This window comes from Ursus maritimus, unplaced genomic scaffold, assembly GCF_017311325.1.
Source record: "Ursus maritimus isolate PB19 unplaced genomic scaffold, ASM1731132v1 scaffold_9, whole genome shotgun sequence".
In the NCBI taxonomy this organism is placed as follows: Eukaryota; Metazoa; Chordata; class Mammalia; order Carnivora; family Ursidae; genus Ursus; species Ursus maritimus.
In genome coordinates this window covers 3834923-3851719 of record NW_024427107.1, presented here as the reverse complement: position 1 = coordinate 3851719, position 16797 = coordinate 3834923, and the positions used below count along the sequence as shown (strand labels likewise).

Here is a 16797-nt window from a genome sequence, read left to right as displayed (position 1 = left end):
TTTCTCCTAGAGTCACATTTGGTAGTCTGTCTTTCTATAAATTTCATCCTTTCATCTAAGTTATCCAGTTGGTTGGCATAAAGTTGTTTCTTTATTTCCTTTTTATCTTTTTTTTAAATCTATTTCATCAGGAATGATGTCCTCTTTTTCATTCATGATTTTAGCAATCTGAGTCTTCTCTTTGCTTGATGAAACTTCCCAAAGGGTTTTCAATTTAGTTGATCTCTCAAAGACTCAACTTTTGATTTTGTTTATATTATCTGTTGTTCTTATCTTCTATTTTATATTTTTCTGCTCTAATCTTTATTACTTCCTTTGTTCTGCTTGCTTTGATTTTAATTTAGTATTTTTTATCTAGTTTTTACACATGAAAATCTGGGATGCTGATTTGAGTCTTTCTTAATATACACATTTGTAGATATGAATTTTCTTCAATCACTGATCTATCTGCATTTCATAAATTTTAATAGATTGGTTTTGTTTTCATTTATCTCAAAATATTTACAATACCTCTTGTGATTTAACCTTAGACTCCCTGACAGCTTAAGAGTTTTCTTTTTCCCCATCGCATACAATCAATTCTCATTATTTGTGGATTCAGTATTTGCAAATTTACCTACTTGCTAACGTTTATTTTTATTTCCAAAATCACTATTCATGGTGTTTTCATGGTCATTTGTAGATATATGCAAAGCAGTGACAAATTTTAGTAACACACCATGCACTTTCCCAGCATAGGTCAAACAAGGTAACACTTAGACTCCTTGTTTCAGCTCTCATATTGTGAAATGTATACAAAAAGTGTCTTTTTTTTTTTTTGGTAGACTAGAGTCAAGAATTTCACATTTTTGTATCTCTGACTTTGCTCTGTAAAATGACCCCAAAACATAGTGCTGATACGCTGTTTGGTGTTCAAGCACAAGATCACTAGGGGTACCCGCATGGCTCTGTCAGTTAAGCCTCTGCCTTCAGCTCGGGTCATGATCCCAGGGTCATGATCTCAGCGGGGAGCCTGCTTCTTCTCCCTCTGCCCCTCACCCCTCTCTTGCTCACTCTGTCTCTCTTTCTCTCTCAAATAAATAAATGTTAAAAATCTTTTTTAAAAAGAGCACTGTGACATGCTTACAGAGAAAATACACATGTTGGATAAGCTTTGTCTGAGCATGAGTTATAGTGCTGGTGGCTGTGAGTTCAGTGTTACAGACTCAACAACAATATTAAGTTGCCTTTAAACAAAACACACATAAAACAAAGTTATATAGTAATTAGTTGATGAAAGTATGCTGTGACCAGAAGCTTGCAGGAACTCATCCCTGCATTTCCCGTAGAAGCAATTTTTCAGTATTTGCTGAATTATTGTTCATGATGACTTGTAGAACATAAATATCATGAATAACCAGAATCAACTTACATTTATGAAGTTCCCCAATTCTCTTCTGCTGTTTATTCTAATTTAATCTCATACTTGATGGAAAGTGTATTTTATATGATTTCAATCTTTTTGGACGTATTGAGGCTTTTTTAAAATTATTATGTTCAGTTAGCCACCATACTGTGCATCATTAGTTTTTGTGTCCTTTGTATGTCATAGCATTGGGTCTATCCTGAAAAACATTCTATGAGTACTTGAGAAAAAATATGTATTCCGCTGTTTTGGGGTAGAATGTCCTATCGATGTCAGCTCAAGCTCGCTGCTTTCTTCTGTTTTTCAGGTCTTCTCTTTACTCACTTATCTTCTTCCTAGTTGTTCCATCCATAATTGTAAATGAGATGTTGAAGTTTCCAACTATTATTGTTGGGTTGTGTACATCTCCCTTCAATTCTCTGTGCTTTTGCTGCATGCATTTGAACTAATACTATTGGGTGCATGTATATCTACAATTCCTATGTTTTTCTGACAAATTCACTTTTCATCACTATAAAATGTCCTTTTTTTCCTCAATTAACAATAATTGTTTGAAGTCTATTTTGTCTGATATTAGTGTAGCCACTTTAGTTCCATTTTATTATTGTTTCTATGACGTATATATATACCATATACCATGTATATATTTCCATTTTTTTACCTTCAATCTGTTTCTGAATCTGAATTGTGTCTCTTATAAACAGCATTTAATTGAATAATGTTTTTATTCATTTTTTTCAATCTCTACCTTAAACTGAAGCATTTAAGCTTTTTACATCTAATGCAATCACTGTAAATGGAGGATTTTCATCTGCTATTTTACTCATTTTTTCCCTATGTTTATTAGGTTTTTTGTTCCTCTAGTCTTTGATTCCTGCTTTCTTTTGTGTTAAGTAGAAACTCCTTAATGCAGATTTTTAATTCCTTTTGCTTACTTTTATTACATATTGTTATTTTGTCAGTGGTTACTATGGGTATTAGTTCTAATATCTTAATTTAAATCAATCTAGTTCTTATTAATATTAATTCAATTTTTATTACTTAGAAGAAATTTTGCTCCAACACACAACCTCTGTTCACTCCCCCTTCCTTTGTCCTATTTTTGCCATACAAATTACATATTTATACATTTTAAGTACATCAATACAATTTTATAATTGTTGCTTCATACAATTGTCTTTTAACAGTCTTTTTTCAATACATTGAAGATATTATCTCACTGTCTACTAGCTTCTATGGTTTCTAATAACAAATCATCTGTTAATATTTTTTATATGCTAGTATTATTGATGACCCCATGTATGTGAAAAGTCATTTTCTTTTGCTGCTTTCAAGATTTTTTCTTTGATTTTGATCTTCATCAAATTGACTATGATAAGTCTAGATACAGTTCTCTTTGATTTTATTCTACTTGGAGTGTAATTTTTTTTGAGTATACTTGATTGTTGACACACAACGTGACATTAGTTTCAGGTGTACAACATAGTAATTCAACAAGTCTCTACATTATGCTAAGCTCACCACAAGCGTAGCTACCATCCGTCACCATACAATGTTATTACAATATCATTGACTATATTCCCTAGGCCAAACACTTTATTCCCATGACTTATTCATTCCATAACTAGAAGTTTCTATCTCTTACTCCCTTTCACATATTTTGTCCATTGAATTATTGAGTATGTAGATTTTTTTAAAAATCTATTTCGAGTTTTCAAATGTTATTTCTTCTAATATATTTTCTGTCCCTTTCAATTTTTTTCTTGGACTCTCATTATACATATACAGGTATGCTTGCTAGCATGCCACAGGTTTCTGAGATGCTGGTCATTTTTCATTATTCTTTGTTATTTTTCTGTTGCTCTGATTGGATAATCTCTATTGGCCTATATTCAAGATTATTGCTTCTCTCTTCTGCCAACTCAACTCTTTTTGAGTCCCATTAGTAAATGTTTCATTTCAGTTAATGAGTATTTCAACTGTAGCTACTCTATTTTTATGTAACCTCTCTATTGTTACTTTCTACTTGGTAAGACACCATTGTCATATTTTTCTTAAGTTCTTTAGACATCGTTTTCTTTAGTAATTTAAACATATTCATTATAGCTGATTTAAAGGCTCTGTCTACTGCATCCATAATCTGAACCCCATTCAAGGCATAATGAGTTGGTTGGTATTTACCCTGTTTCTGTACATACTTTTCTCCTTTTTGCAAATGTGGTAGTTTTTTGATAGTTTAGATAATATCTTGTAATAGCTTTGGTGTTAGATTCTTCCACTTTCCCAAGGTTTATTGCTGGTGTTTTGTTGGTGTTGATTTTCTTATTGCAGTTTCTTTGTTTGGCACTTTCTTGCATTAATTCTATAGAATTTGTGTTCCCTGTAGTGTGTTGATACTAAAATCTCTGTTAGTTTGTCTTAGGGTTTTTTGTTTTGTTTTGTTTTTGTTTTACATTTTTAAGTCTAGCTTACCATAGGTCACATCTGGGTCAGCCAACTATTGGTCACACAATTTCATGATATGTGTTGCCTTTAAGTCTGTTATTCTTTACCAAGGAAATCTGCATATGAAGGCACATCTTCCAATTTCAGGACACTTACAAGACAAAGTTAACTCTAATCTCCTGCCTATGTGTGGTTACTAGTTCAGTCAAAGTAAGCGACTGGTGCCTTTTCCTTTCCCAGTTCTTTCCCGAGCATGCACATACCATCATAAATCTCCAAGAACTCATCAGAGCTTTTCATAAACTAACAATCATTGCCTAGTTTTCTAATACTTTCTTTTAAATCCAGGCCAGGCTTTTGTTTGTTCCAGTTGAAGTCTCAGGCTTAGGTAGGAAGATTTTAACAGCGGTTTGCTATTGCTCTAGTTATGTCCTGGGGTAGATCCCCTCTGTTCCTTTCTCCCCTCCACTTGCAGAGCTAAGCTCTGAGTCACATAGCCACCACACTAAGAATAGAGACTTCTCAGGAAGCTGCAAATTAAACCGAATTACTGACTCTGCTCAGTGGATGAGGTCAGACCTCTCAATTTTCTGTGTGCTACTGGCTTTTGGCTATAAAACCACTGGGTAGGGAGGGGTGTTCAAATATCTTTGAATTAAAGCTTTAAGATGAATCCCATTATATTACTGAGTGAGGTCCAGCAGTTTCTCTTGCAGAGAAAATTTTCTGTTCATTCTGGGATTTTGGTTATTTTCCATTTTTACCAATTTGGCTAATTTCTAGAATGCTTGAAGGTAAACTTTCTATTTTTCTCTCCTTCATTTGCCCTTTTCTACTCATGAATACTAGTTGTACTAGCAGTGGACTCACAGAACTGTCTTTCATCCTATATTTCCCAAATCTTATGCTACTGCATTTTGAGTGAATCCATCAGCTATGGTTTCCAGATATAGCTGTTTCTATTCTGCTATAGAGTTTTTATTTCAAATGTGATCTTCATATTTCACAAAATCACTAATTATTCTATTTCAGAAGAGCTAGTTTTTAAAAATTAGCTGCAAGTCTCTCTAAGCACTCTGAGGAGGTTACTATATATTCTGCTTTAGGGAGCATGTCTTGGATAATTGTGAGGATGAGACATTGTGGCTGAGGATAAACTGGGAGTCTGTTTTATGCAGTAGGGGTTTCCCTCGTTTCTAGAGAGCCTTGGGGCACTTAGAGCTTGATCTGCACTCACAGATTCAGCAAGAGATAAAACCCTTATTATCTCTACCTCAGCACAAGCTCATGGGAAAGGAGGGATTGTCTAGCCCATAAACTCAAAGAGGGTTTCCATATAATTATCCTGACAATTGAACCAGTGTTCATTCTCACTCCTCACTCATTCACATTGTATATATGGAGAACCTCCCTAGTGAGAATCATTCAACTGAATGTTTTTAATGGTCTTCTATCTTTTTTGGGTTATGGGTTCTCTTGTGTTTTGATCCCATCTTTTTACTTTTATGCTGATGGCAAAAATTCCCTTTCTACTTTTTCTCTACCTGTAACTTTCTGCCAATTCTAGGATATTTTCGAACATGTAACAGAAGTATGTTGGTATTCTCAAGTCTTCTGAGAACACATGTGCTCTTATTCTCACAAAAACCATGGAATATAATGCTTTCCATTTCACACTGGAGGATGCTTAGCCTGAGCTTAGATAACTCACCCTACATAACATGCATCATATTTAAATATGGAAACCAGAGCTCTTTAACTATTTTTTTTAAGATTTTGTTTATTTATTTGAGAAATCACAGAGGGAGAGTGAGAAGGTGAAGGAAGCTCAGAGCCTGATGCAGGCTCGATCTCAGGACCCTGGAATCATGACCTGAGCTGAAGGCAGATGCTTAACCGACTGAGCCACCCAAGTGCCCCCAGAGCTCTTTAACTATTAAGCTCATATTCTTACTATTACAGGGCAATGACTTGTATAAAAATTATAAACAATAAATGGCACAGAAAGATAAACTGCATTATAAGATTTTAAAATTTTCAATAACTGATATTTGTTTAGTTTTGCTTTATTTACTTAAGGCTACATGTAAAGTAATAACTTATTTTCTTCACATCTGTATTTACCAATATGTCCTTTATGTTTAACCTAAAAGTAAACTTTTTATACAGCATTAATGATTATAAGAAATATTCACAAATTGTTCTCCAAAATCACAAAAGTTTTATAATGTACTTAGAAAAGTACATGGAGACCTCTTGACACATAACTTTCAAAACAGTTCTCAAAATACTGTGAATAGGAATTGTCACTTTGATCTTGTTTATGTTGATCTAACTCATAAGAAAGCTGATCTTTCTATATAAGATACAATTTTCTTCAAATAAAATGAAATTTTATGTCATTGATTATTTTTGAAACTATGTTTGTCATTTCTTCTCTTTTATAAGAATAGTTAAGCCAATGATATCTGGAATATGATAAAAATACTATTTTTGCTAAATATTTATTTATAAACTATCAGTCATATCAAATTGTTTCATGCTTTAGATCCCTGCTAATTTTGTCCAAATTGGATATATATAACTTACTTTTGTAAAATGAAATTAAAAAAAAAAATCTATGGAGTAAAATACAATTCTTTAACTTGCTGGGTATTTTTGTTATTGTACTAAGATTATTTTTCAGTAGAGATTTATTTATTTATTTATTTATTTATTTATTTATTTTTATTATTTAGATTATGCAAAGTATACAATTGTCAACTATCAAAGCAACTATAAATTTGAGGAATTGTCCAATAAAACAATGGGTGAGGAATTTGGAATTAGAGGGACAAAGACAGCATTCCACAAATACATTTTGAAAATTGCTTAATGGAATGCTGATGTCTGTGATTTACTTCAAAATGTGTCAAGACTTAGAGGGATTGATGGACAGATAAAGCGATGGATACATAGATATGCAGTAAAGAAGTATAGTGAAATGTGAATCATAAAATTTAGATAGTGTGTAGAGGGCCTTTACTGTAAATTATTTAAAGTATGCTGTATGCTTGAAATTTTTCGTAGAAAATGTTGAGAAAAGTGCTTACCATCCTCAACTGTAAAATAATGATCTAGTGTAACTTAAGAAATTATTTTCTTGCTCCCAGCAAGCATCAGGCTAGGCCTTAGGAATATGATGTTATAAGACATATTCTTTGTGTTTAAAAGTTCTTGATCCAGTGGAGGAAGCATGTGAATGAACAATTTGCATGCAGGATGCTTACCCATGTTATGGTATACATGAATTTAGAAAAGTTATACAATATATAGAGATGTTCCTGTCTCTGTTTTGGGGATAGAGACTCAGGGCAAACTTTCCACACTGAAATTTTAAAAATTAATAAAATTAATAGGACACAGAAAATATCCCAGGCATTTGATAAATGACACAAACTTGGGTTATGGTTATAAACTTGAATTTTTTAAATGTGGGAAAGGCCCTGAGCTTGTTTATGTTGATCATCTTCACTAACTTCTCTTTTAATAATAAAAGCTTCTATTTTTGGATATTTCCTTTGTCCTTATGCTAGATTCTTGAACGATAAAATCATTCATCAGTGATTTTTTTAGTGCTAGGCACAAGGGATATTTATTCCTATACTCTCCTTGAAGAGTAGCAATTGTAATTTGGTGATAGATTGCTCCAGGTAGTATAGATAGAAAATGGTAAAGAAGAAATTTTTAACTCAAGGCTACTTGATTCTAATTTTCCTTCCACTGTATCATGTTGCCTATTCCTTTATTAAAAAAAAAAAAGTATTCTAACAGAGGAAATGTTGAATCCTCAAATGACACCAATTTCAATCATAAGCCATCCTTTTGATACATAAGTCCAGTAAGTCCAATAATGTGATACATGCTGGCATTCTTCTTGATGTTCTCCTGTGATGCTACTTTTTATTACTGCTCACAATTTGCAATTATAAGTAGCAATTGTGCTAGTCTTAATTCTTACACAAGTTTTATATCAGCAGTGGTGATACATACCGGTATGGACAAACAATCCTAGAGAGCTGATTAGTTAGTTTCGTCTGTGCTAAATAGTCTCCATATTTAATTTGGTAGTTTCAATGTTACCCTTAGAGATATTATTATCCTTCATTCTATAAAAGGAGATGGTGACTTTAAAAAAGTACTGTAACTCACCAATGATCACGTTCTGTTATTTTTGTCTGCTCTTTCTCCTATCCAAAAATTGTAGTCTATAAGTTTAAGAAAGACATTCAATGAATTTTCTGAAACTAGCTCTTCATGAATGAATTTATGAAATATTGCTTAAAACACTATAACAAGAATGAGTAATATTTAGAAGCTGAGGGATAACTAATAACCAGCAAAGTTAAGTATAATTAGCTGTATATAGAACATACACTACATTGAACTAAAATCTAAATATTATAGTTAGTCATTGCATTGTGTTTATCTTTTTGCTTCATGTTGTCAGCTAAAGATTTGTTAACACATTAAAAAGAATTAGAAGAGAAGTGATGTATCAAATGCTATACTGTTATCAACAGCTAGTGGTTGAGTTTCCACATTAACCAGAATATGGAACTGACAATATTAACATTATTCACCTTTATTAGAATATGGTGATGCATTTTTTGATGGTAATATTAAGAATTGATTTAAAAAGCAGTGTGAGGGGCTGGCAAAAAGAAATGATCAACCATTCATAGCCAGAGGAGAAAAAAGGAGGACCTATAGCAAGAGATGGAAAGAAGGCAGCTCCATAGATACATCTATATTTAGGGAAGAGGCAATGATGGAAATGTAAAATTGAAAATTATGAAGCAAGTTAAACAAAGGGAGTGGGTGAAGTTATGATGGTATTTGTCTAAACTGACAAGAGACAAATATAAGGCAAGACCATGTGTAATACCAATGCTTTAAAGAAATGCAGCAGGAAAAGAGCCAGCAGAAAGGGACTATATCCACATTTCCCTCTTTAAACAATCTACATAAGTTAGGCAACTCTAAAGATAAACGTAAGACAGAAATAGGGTATCCACAGAGAAACTCAAACACAAAAGCCATGGAGAAAAGTTAAGGGACAAACCTGAGCAGATATATAAAACAAGAAAGAAGTCATCTTGTTAAAAGAAGAATGAGTGTGGGTATAGAGCACTGCTACAGAAGATGTGTACTAGAATGTCAGAGAGGGTCATTCCTTGGAAGGTTTTGACTGTCAGAGTGACCTCCCCACCTGAATTAAATAGGTATATGATGTAATAAAATTATGCTGATTTTAATCCATAGTTGAAAAATTATATATGGGTTTGCATTTCCATACCATTAATTATTCATTTTGGTGTTTGTTATTTATCCTTTCCTCCACACTGGAATAATATATTTATAATTTATTCTACCCCAAACATTATTATTGTGGATTTCATTGTAGAGTAATTGAAATCATTTAGATTTTGAATATATACAAATAAATGTATTAATAAAAATAAAGGTAGCGAGTCTTTCTGATGAGTTTAAAACGACAGTTAATATATTTCAAAGTACTGAAAATTTGCATGTGAGCAAAGCAAAAAATCATCCATTTATTCATTTTATTAACACATAATAACGTTAACAAAACATGAATTGATTTAAAGAATATTTTTCTTCAGGGATTTGTATTCATATTCAAAGAGGGAATAGATAATGGTAAAATACAGTCAGAATTTTTATTTTAAGTTATTATTTAAAATGTGAAACCATGAAGAAAGTGACTGTTTTGGTTACCAGAATGTTACTTTAGTGTGACACAAATGCAGTCCATAAGAAATTAAAACAAAGAAAATGCAATTAGCCCTGTCTAACTTATTTTGAGTTATGTCTTTCAGTGAAATTTTGCCACTGAAATCTGAAAGTGATTTTATTCTTTTGGCCACGAGGGACATTCCAAAGTAAACAGATAATGTGTGTTTTTGCTCTTTTGGTTCTCCTAAATATTCTTCCCTTGGCATCTTAATGACATTAATGTAGCTTGCTTATATGATGATGGTTTATATGATGAATTTGGATTTACCTTTGCTTCAATCTGCTTAGTATCTGGATTCTGAAACAAAAATTTGATTTTGCTCTTGCCATCATCTGAAGAACCTTTAAGCTGAGAAAATTTATATCTCCAAAGTATAGCCTAAAAAGGAAAAAAAAAAAAGAAACATATGCAAGTCAGTACAACTAATACCTACATTCAAACCAAGAAATAGTCCTCTTTCAAGTGGTAAATGTTAATCATATTAAATTAGTACTATATCACAAGATTAAAAAGCAAATTAATATATATTTATCAAAGGCTATAACTTAGTAATCTATATTTTTTAGGTTCCAGAAATAACTTTAGTACCCATGAAATAATAATTTCAAAAAATACATGCAAATAAATAAATTCGAGTATCCTGCTTTATATTATCACTCACTTAAAGCTCACTTAAAGCATATGTCTATGCTACTGAATAAGCAAGAACATTTATTATTGTTTCTTTTTTCTATTAATAGAAGTGGTAAGGTGATTTTGAATTGACAATCCTATAGATATTCTGTAGTACTTTCTCTTAAAGCTCAAACTAATAATCTGTAGCTTTGTCAAGATAAAAGATCAGCCTTAGTAAATAATTACGACAAAAATTTATATGGTATCTTCATAAGACTGAACTAGAATAAACATTTTACAGAGCTCGCCCATTAACCTATAATATCTCAGTCAATAGGATTATTTGACTAAAACCCATCTTCCAATATTTCAGGGGCAAATTTAGATAGTATGAAATCTATGTAAGAACGAAACATTAGTTACAACATGACCATGCACTTACTGTTTGAATATATAGGGATATGGATTCCCATGACAAGTTCCAAAAAAATTTTTGCAAATGAGAAGTGTGCATTTTTTTTATTGTAGAGAAAAATTAAGAACCTGGTACAGAGAATTCTTATCACAAAATTTACTCTATTTTAATATCTCACATAACATGGTACATTGTCACAATTAATGAATGGATATTGACATATTATTATTAATTAGAGTCCATCATTTATGCAGTTTTTCTTAGTTTTAACCTAATGCCTTTTTCTGGTACAGGACTCCGCCCAGGATACCACATTACATTTATTTGTTGTGTCTTCAGCTCTACTTGTCTATGACAGTTTCTCAGATCCTTGTCTGAGTGTCCTTGACAATTTGAGGAGTACTGGCTAGGTATTTTGTAGAATGTCCCCTACTTGAATTTGTCTGATGTATTTCTCATAACTAGATCAGCTAAAGATTTTTAGAAATAAGATAAGACTCTGTCATTTTTGATAATAATCTCAGTGTATATTTCTGAGAGGTTTCCATTTAAGATATGTTATTATAGTGGAGTATGTTGTGTGTGTTTATTAAACTTCATTAGGTGGCCTTAACATGATTCGATAATTCATTTAAATATAAAGCTATGTGATTAAAAAAAAAGCATGGCTTCATATATGAATTCCATTTCTTATTATTCTGTTATTTATTAAAGTATCTAATAATATTTTGCATGTTTTCAACCTTTTAAAATTTATTACTACTTGTTTTGTATTCTTATATATGGTCTGTTTTGGAGAATGTTCCATGAGCACTTGAAAGAAATTCATATTCTGCTCTGGTTCAGTGGAGTATTCTGTATGTGTCTGTTAGATACAGTTAGCTATAGTTTTCTTCAAATTCTGTAGTTCTTTATTGGTCTTGTGTCTGGTTGTTCATGCCATTATTGAAAGTGGAGTATCAAAACTTCCAACTATTATTTTAGAATTGTCTATTTCTCCTTGCATGTCCAGAGTTTAACAAAGCCAATGCTTTGCTGCCGCAGCATCCATTTAATTTGGCCAAGTGCCGTGTAGGACCTTAAACGGACATTAGCCCCCTCGTGCAAGTGCAACCCATAGAATCACAAACTTGTAAGTTCCTGATATGACTCCCCAACAGCCCTTCTGAGCAATAGAATCCCTTGTCTCCCAGGGTCTGTATGCCTTTCACACCTCTTAGATAAGACCCCCATGCAGCTTACCAAAACCTTGTCTTTGGGTGTGAATTATCAGTCTAGGTAGCTCAGGAACCCCCATGCACTGCATCCATGAACCCTTAAAAAGGCATGCACCCCAGGTCCTGTCTCACTGTCTGTACTGTGCTTTGACCACCAGTGTGGCTCTTCAAGGCATGCCACGTCCTTCCTCCAGGACCTGTGAGTAATAAACTCCTGTATTTCACTTTCTCTTGTGGTATGTTGTGGAACTGTGGATCACCATCTGGCACCCTGTGCTTTACTTAACAAATGTTAATTTAACGAAGTCATAATACTTCAATTCTCTCAATGTTTAATATACGGGCCCTGATGCTTGCTGCCTGTAAGTTTATAATTGTTAAATTTTCTTTTTGAATTAATCTTTTTATCAATATGTAATACTCTTCTTTGTCTCCTGTAACAGCAACATAAAATCTATTCTTTTTTTAAAGACTAATTTTTTTGAGAGAGAGACAGACAGAGAGACAGAGCAAGTAGCGGGAGGGGCAGAGGGAGAGAAGCAGACTCCCCAGTGAGTGTGCAGCCTGGTGTGGGGCTCGATCTCACACCCTATGATTATGACCCTGAGATCATGACCTGAGCCAAAATCAAGAACTGACTGAGCCACCCAGGTGCCCTGACCTAAAATCTCTTCTTATACTGGTTTAACCACTGGCTGTCTTCTGGTTACTATTCGTATGGAATATCTTTTCACATCGTTTTTATTTTAACCCACTTCAGTCTTTAGATCTAAAGAAGGCCTCTTGAAGACAGCATATAGTTGGATCATGTTTTTTTAATCTATTCTGTAGTGAAGAGAAGGTGGCAGTTATTGCTTAATGATAACAGTTTCTGTCTGGGATAATGACTAGTTTTGGAAGCAGTGTGAATCAATTAATGCCACCGAATCATACACTTAAAAATGGTTAAAATGGGAAATTTTATATTATTTTAACACAATAGAAACAAAACTTTAAAAAAATCATCTGGAAACAATGTATCTCCAAAATCCACTCAAAGCAAATGCTAATTAAAAAGTTGACACTTTAAAAGGTATAATGAGGAGCGCCTGTGTGGCACAGCGGTTAAGCGTCTGCCTTCGGCTCAGGGCGTGATCCCAGAGTTATGGGATCGAGCCCCACATCAGGCTCCTCCGCTATGAGCCTGCTTCTTCATCTACCACTCCCCCTGCTGTGTTCCCTGTCTCGCTGGCTGTCTCTATCTCTGTTGAATAAATAAATAAAATCTTTAAAAAAATAAAAATAAAAAAAAATAAAAGGTATAATGAAATAACAAAATTATAAATTCCTTAAAAATAAGGATGAGAGAATTATCAATAATAATGACACATAATGCATTTATACAGAATGGTGCTATCTACTTATTCACCAAGCATTTTTGAAATGGCTACCATACATTAAGCCTTTTGCTAGATTTAGATAAAAAAGACATTGACACCACCCCAAAGACATTAATTTCTGAACAAGTAAATGCTTTTGCTTTTGTTTTTACAATGAGACTATACAATTAATAAAGAAGCAATATCCAATATTATAAATTGTCTTAAATGTTTCTTCAGATCTATTATTATACAGAATCTTCTAACAATAAAATTACCTGGGACAATTAACACTCTGGGAAAAAAATACAAGTTAAACTTTAAACTGACAACTTCCTCTAAATAAAATTCTTTATGTTTTAAAAAGTGAAATAATATAAATAAGCCAAATAATAGGAAAACTACATAATGTAAGTGAATATTGAGTAACTTGGAAAAGAGGGAGTTCTAGACATAGGAGTAACAAAAAATTATATACTCATATGTACAGTGATGTATATTTACCAAAATGAAAAGCAATAAACTTAGTTGCATATAGGATACATGGTAGGGTGTAAGGAAAATTCTAAACATATAATAAATAAAAAGGCAAATAATATTATGGAGAAGTCATTCAAAAAATGGAAAAAAAATTATTCTTTCTAATGAATATAAGAGCATGTTCAATTTTACTAGAAATAAAGAGTGTAATAATATTAAAATGACTTAGTTTTGCTAAACATTTAATAAAGATCACTGAAAATTATAATAACTAAAGCTAGCAAGGTTATGTCGAAACAAATGTTTGCATAAAATTTCTACCAACAGTGTGAATTCTTTATGATAATAATTTTAATATATATTTTAAGCCTTAAAAGTATTCATATTATTTGATTCAGAAATTCCATTTCTAAAAATTAACTAAGGAAGCATGATATATGAAAAACAAAAGTAAGTGTTAAATACATGATTAGTAAATATCAAGAATGGAAATTCTGAACATTTTGCTTAAAATAAAGCTCACGGGAATCATATATTTACATAAAAAATGCAAATATTATAATGGTAAGGAAGAATATAAGGACATGAAATTAGATGAGATAACCATGTTAAAACTAAGGAACTTGTAAAAGCCTGGAGGGAAAATATATGCAAAATATAGCATCTTATGTAGCTCAGGTACTGACATTAACTTACTGTGTGGTTTTGAATAAGAAATTTTATTTTTAGCTTGCTAAGCTGTAAAACTAAAGGATTTCACATTCTCAAATTATAATTAAAATTTTGAAATAATATTTCATATGTAGTCATTATAGTGTAAAACAGAAATTTACCATTTCAACTAGATAACTTTTCAAGGAGTAAGACAGATTTTAAAAGCTCATTATTTTAAATAAAGAGTAACAACAAACTTACTCTGGCTAAAGAAGGCATATCATAGACAAATGAAGGAGGTTTGGAAACTTTGGGGAATGTGCAGAATGAATCTTTGGCTGTGAGTGGGGAACTCCAAAGATGAATAATGTAGTTGATGAATCTAATAATGATTGATTGAAAGATTCATCAGTTAAGAGGTAATGATACAAAATTAACATCATAACAACTTTGGTGACAGATGGTAGCTAGATTTAGGGTGTTAATCACTCCCTAACGTATATGAATGTTGAATCACTATGTTGTACACCTAAAACTAATATAATATTATATGTCAACTGCACTTCAACAACAACAAGAAAGGTAAATCAGTAACAGAACATAGCAGTCACTTAACATACTTATCATGGTACCTGGAAAATAATATTCAATAAATGTTTGCAAGTCTTAAAACAAACAAACATTAACGTGATATACTAGGAAGAGTTAGAATAGGCTTGATAAGCGGTGTGAATTGGTAATTCTCACAGAAATTCATTAAGGCCAATTTGGAGGAATCGGAATCTGAATCTGAAAGTATTACCAGGAAAAGTTTCACAGGTCTAAAAAATGATTTAATTCAAGAACTCTTCATCAATCCTATTTCTTATGCCAATATTTTGTTAAGATTCTGATAAACATTATGGTAACTATGTTAAGAATATTAATGATGAGGGGCGCCTGGGTGGCTCAGCGGTTGAGCGTCTGCCTTCAGCTCAGGGCTTGATCCCAGCATTATGGGATCGAGCCCCACATCAGGCTCCTCCGCTGTGAGCCTGCTTCTTCATCTCCCACTCCCCCTGCTGTGTCCTTCTGTCGCTGGCTGTCTCTATCTCTGCTGAATAAATAAATAAAATCTTTAAAAAAAAAAAAGAATATTAATGATGAAAAAGATGAGTAAACACCACTGTATTTTATAGCATGTTATTTATATATTGCTATGGTGAACACAATGGTAGGTTCCTTGTAGCCGGTTCTGAGGTGGACCAAGATGGGATGGTGTTGGTGAAATGTATACAGTGAGTTGGATTGTTTGTGGTTATTTAACAGACTTTGATATTCTTAGGAATAAGGTGCTAGTGAAGAGTGACAGAAGCAGGTGTTCTTTGCCTCAAGAGCTTTCCAATCAGAATAGAAAGTAGGCCAAGATGTAGTAATTAGTTCTCTATAAAATACATGCAGAATTTTGTTGGAAAAGTGAACTTGCATGATGTCACAATAAAACTTAAAAAATATATGAAACTTTTGTCTCCATTTGTCATTCTGATACATATATGTACCATATATATATGTGCATACACACATACACACACACACGCACATACATACCAAACACAGTGGTATAATCACTAGTTGCCAACATGGAACTAAATGAGGAGGATTATAAGGATCAGAAACTCCTCCTCCCCGATCACCTATTTTTGGTGGCCTCTTTGCCATATACTGACCTAATTTCCATTACCAGTAAGATATTAAGATCTTTCTCCCTATTATAATGCATTTATCTCAGGAAGGTAATACATTTTTTGGCAAAGTACTGAAATAAAAATAAATCCTGATCTTAGAGCTGTAAGTATTGAAATGTAACCAAAACTTTAGACCTTACTTATAAGCCACATGACCTTAAGCAAGATTCTTAATTAGAGCCTGAGGGGCTCTTTCCTAAGGGGAAAATACATGCCATCCAAGCCTCACTCAAAAGAATAGAAAAATCTAAATGTAGTTTTTATATTCTCACCTCAAGAAGCTGGAACAGCAAGAGAGGAACAGGCCTAATCCACGCACGAGAAAGCAGTTGATCAAGATTAGAGCAGAAATCAATGAATTAGAAACCAGGAGTACAGTAGAGCAGATCAACAGAACTAGAAACTGGTTCTTTGAAAGAATAAATAAAATAAATAAATAAAATTGACAGACCACTGGCAAGACTTATCCAAAAGAATAGAAAAGGACCCAAATTAACAAAATTATGAATGAAAAAGGAGAGGTCACAACCAACACCAATGAAACTGGAAGGATTATTAGAAACTTCTATCAACAGCTTTATGCCAATAAATTAAGCAATCTGGAAGAGATGGAGGCCTTCCTGGAAACCTATAAACTACCAAGACTGAAACAGGAAGAAATTTATTTTTTTAAACAGGCCAATT

At 32.7% G+C, this 16797-nt stretch overlaps 1 protein-coding gene across 2 annotated transcripts in view; it reads right to left on the bottom strand.

Annotated features, from left to right (window-relative positions):
* Positions 1 to 16797, bottom strand: part of SNTG1 (syntrophin gamma 1) — a 302428-nt gene that overhangs the window by 20136 nt on the left and 265495 nt on the right. Inside the window, exon 16 of one of the 2 annotated variants that reach the window (XM_008706661.1) lies at positions 9918 to 10028. The exons of the other annotated variant lie outside the window; for it this stretch is intronic. Coding sequence (XP_008704883.1) covers positions 9918 to 10028 — 111 coding nt within the window. The remainder of the gene's footprint in view (positions 1 to 9917; positions 10029 to 16797) is intronic. 2 annotated transcript variants of the gene reach the window in all.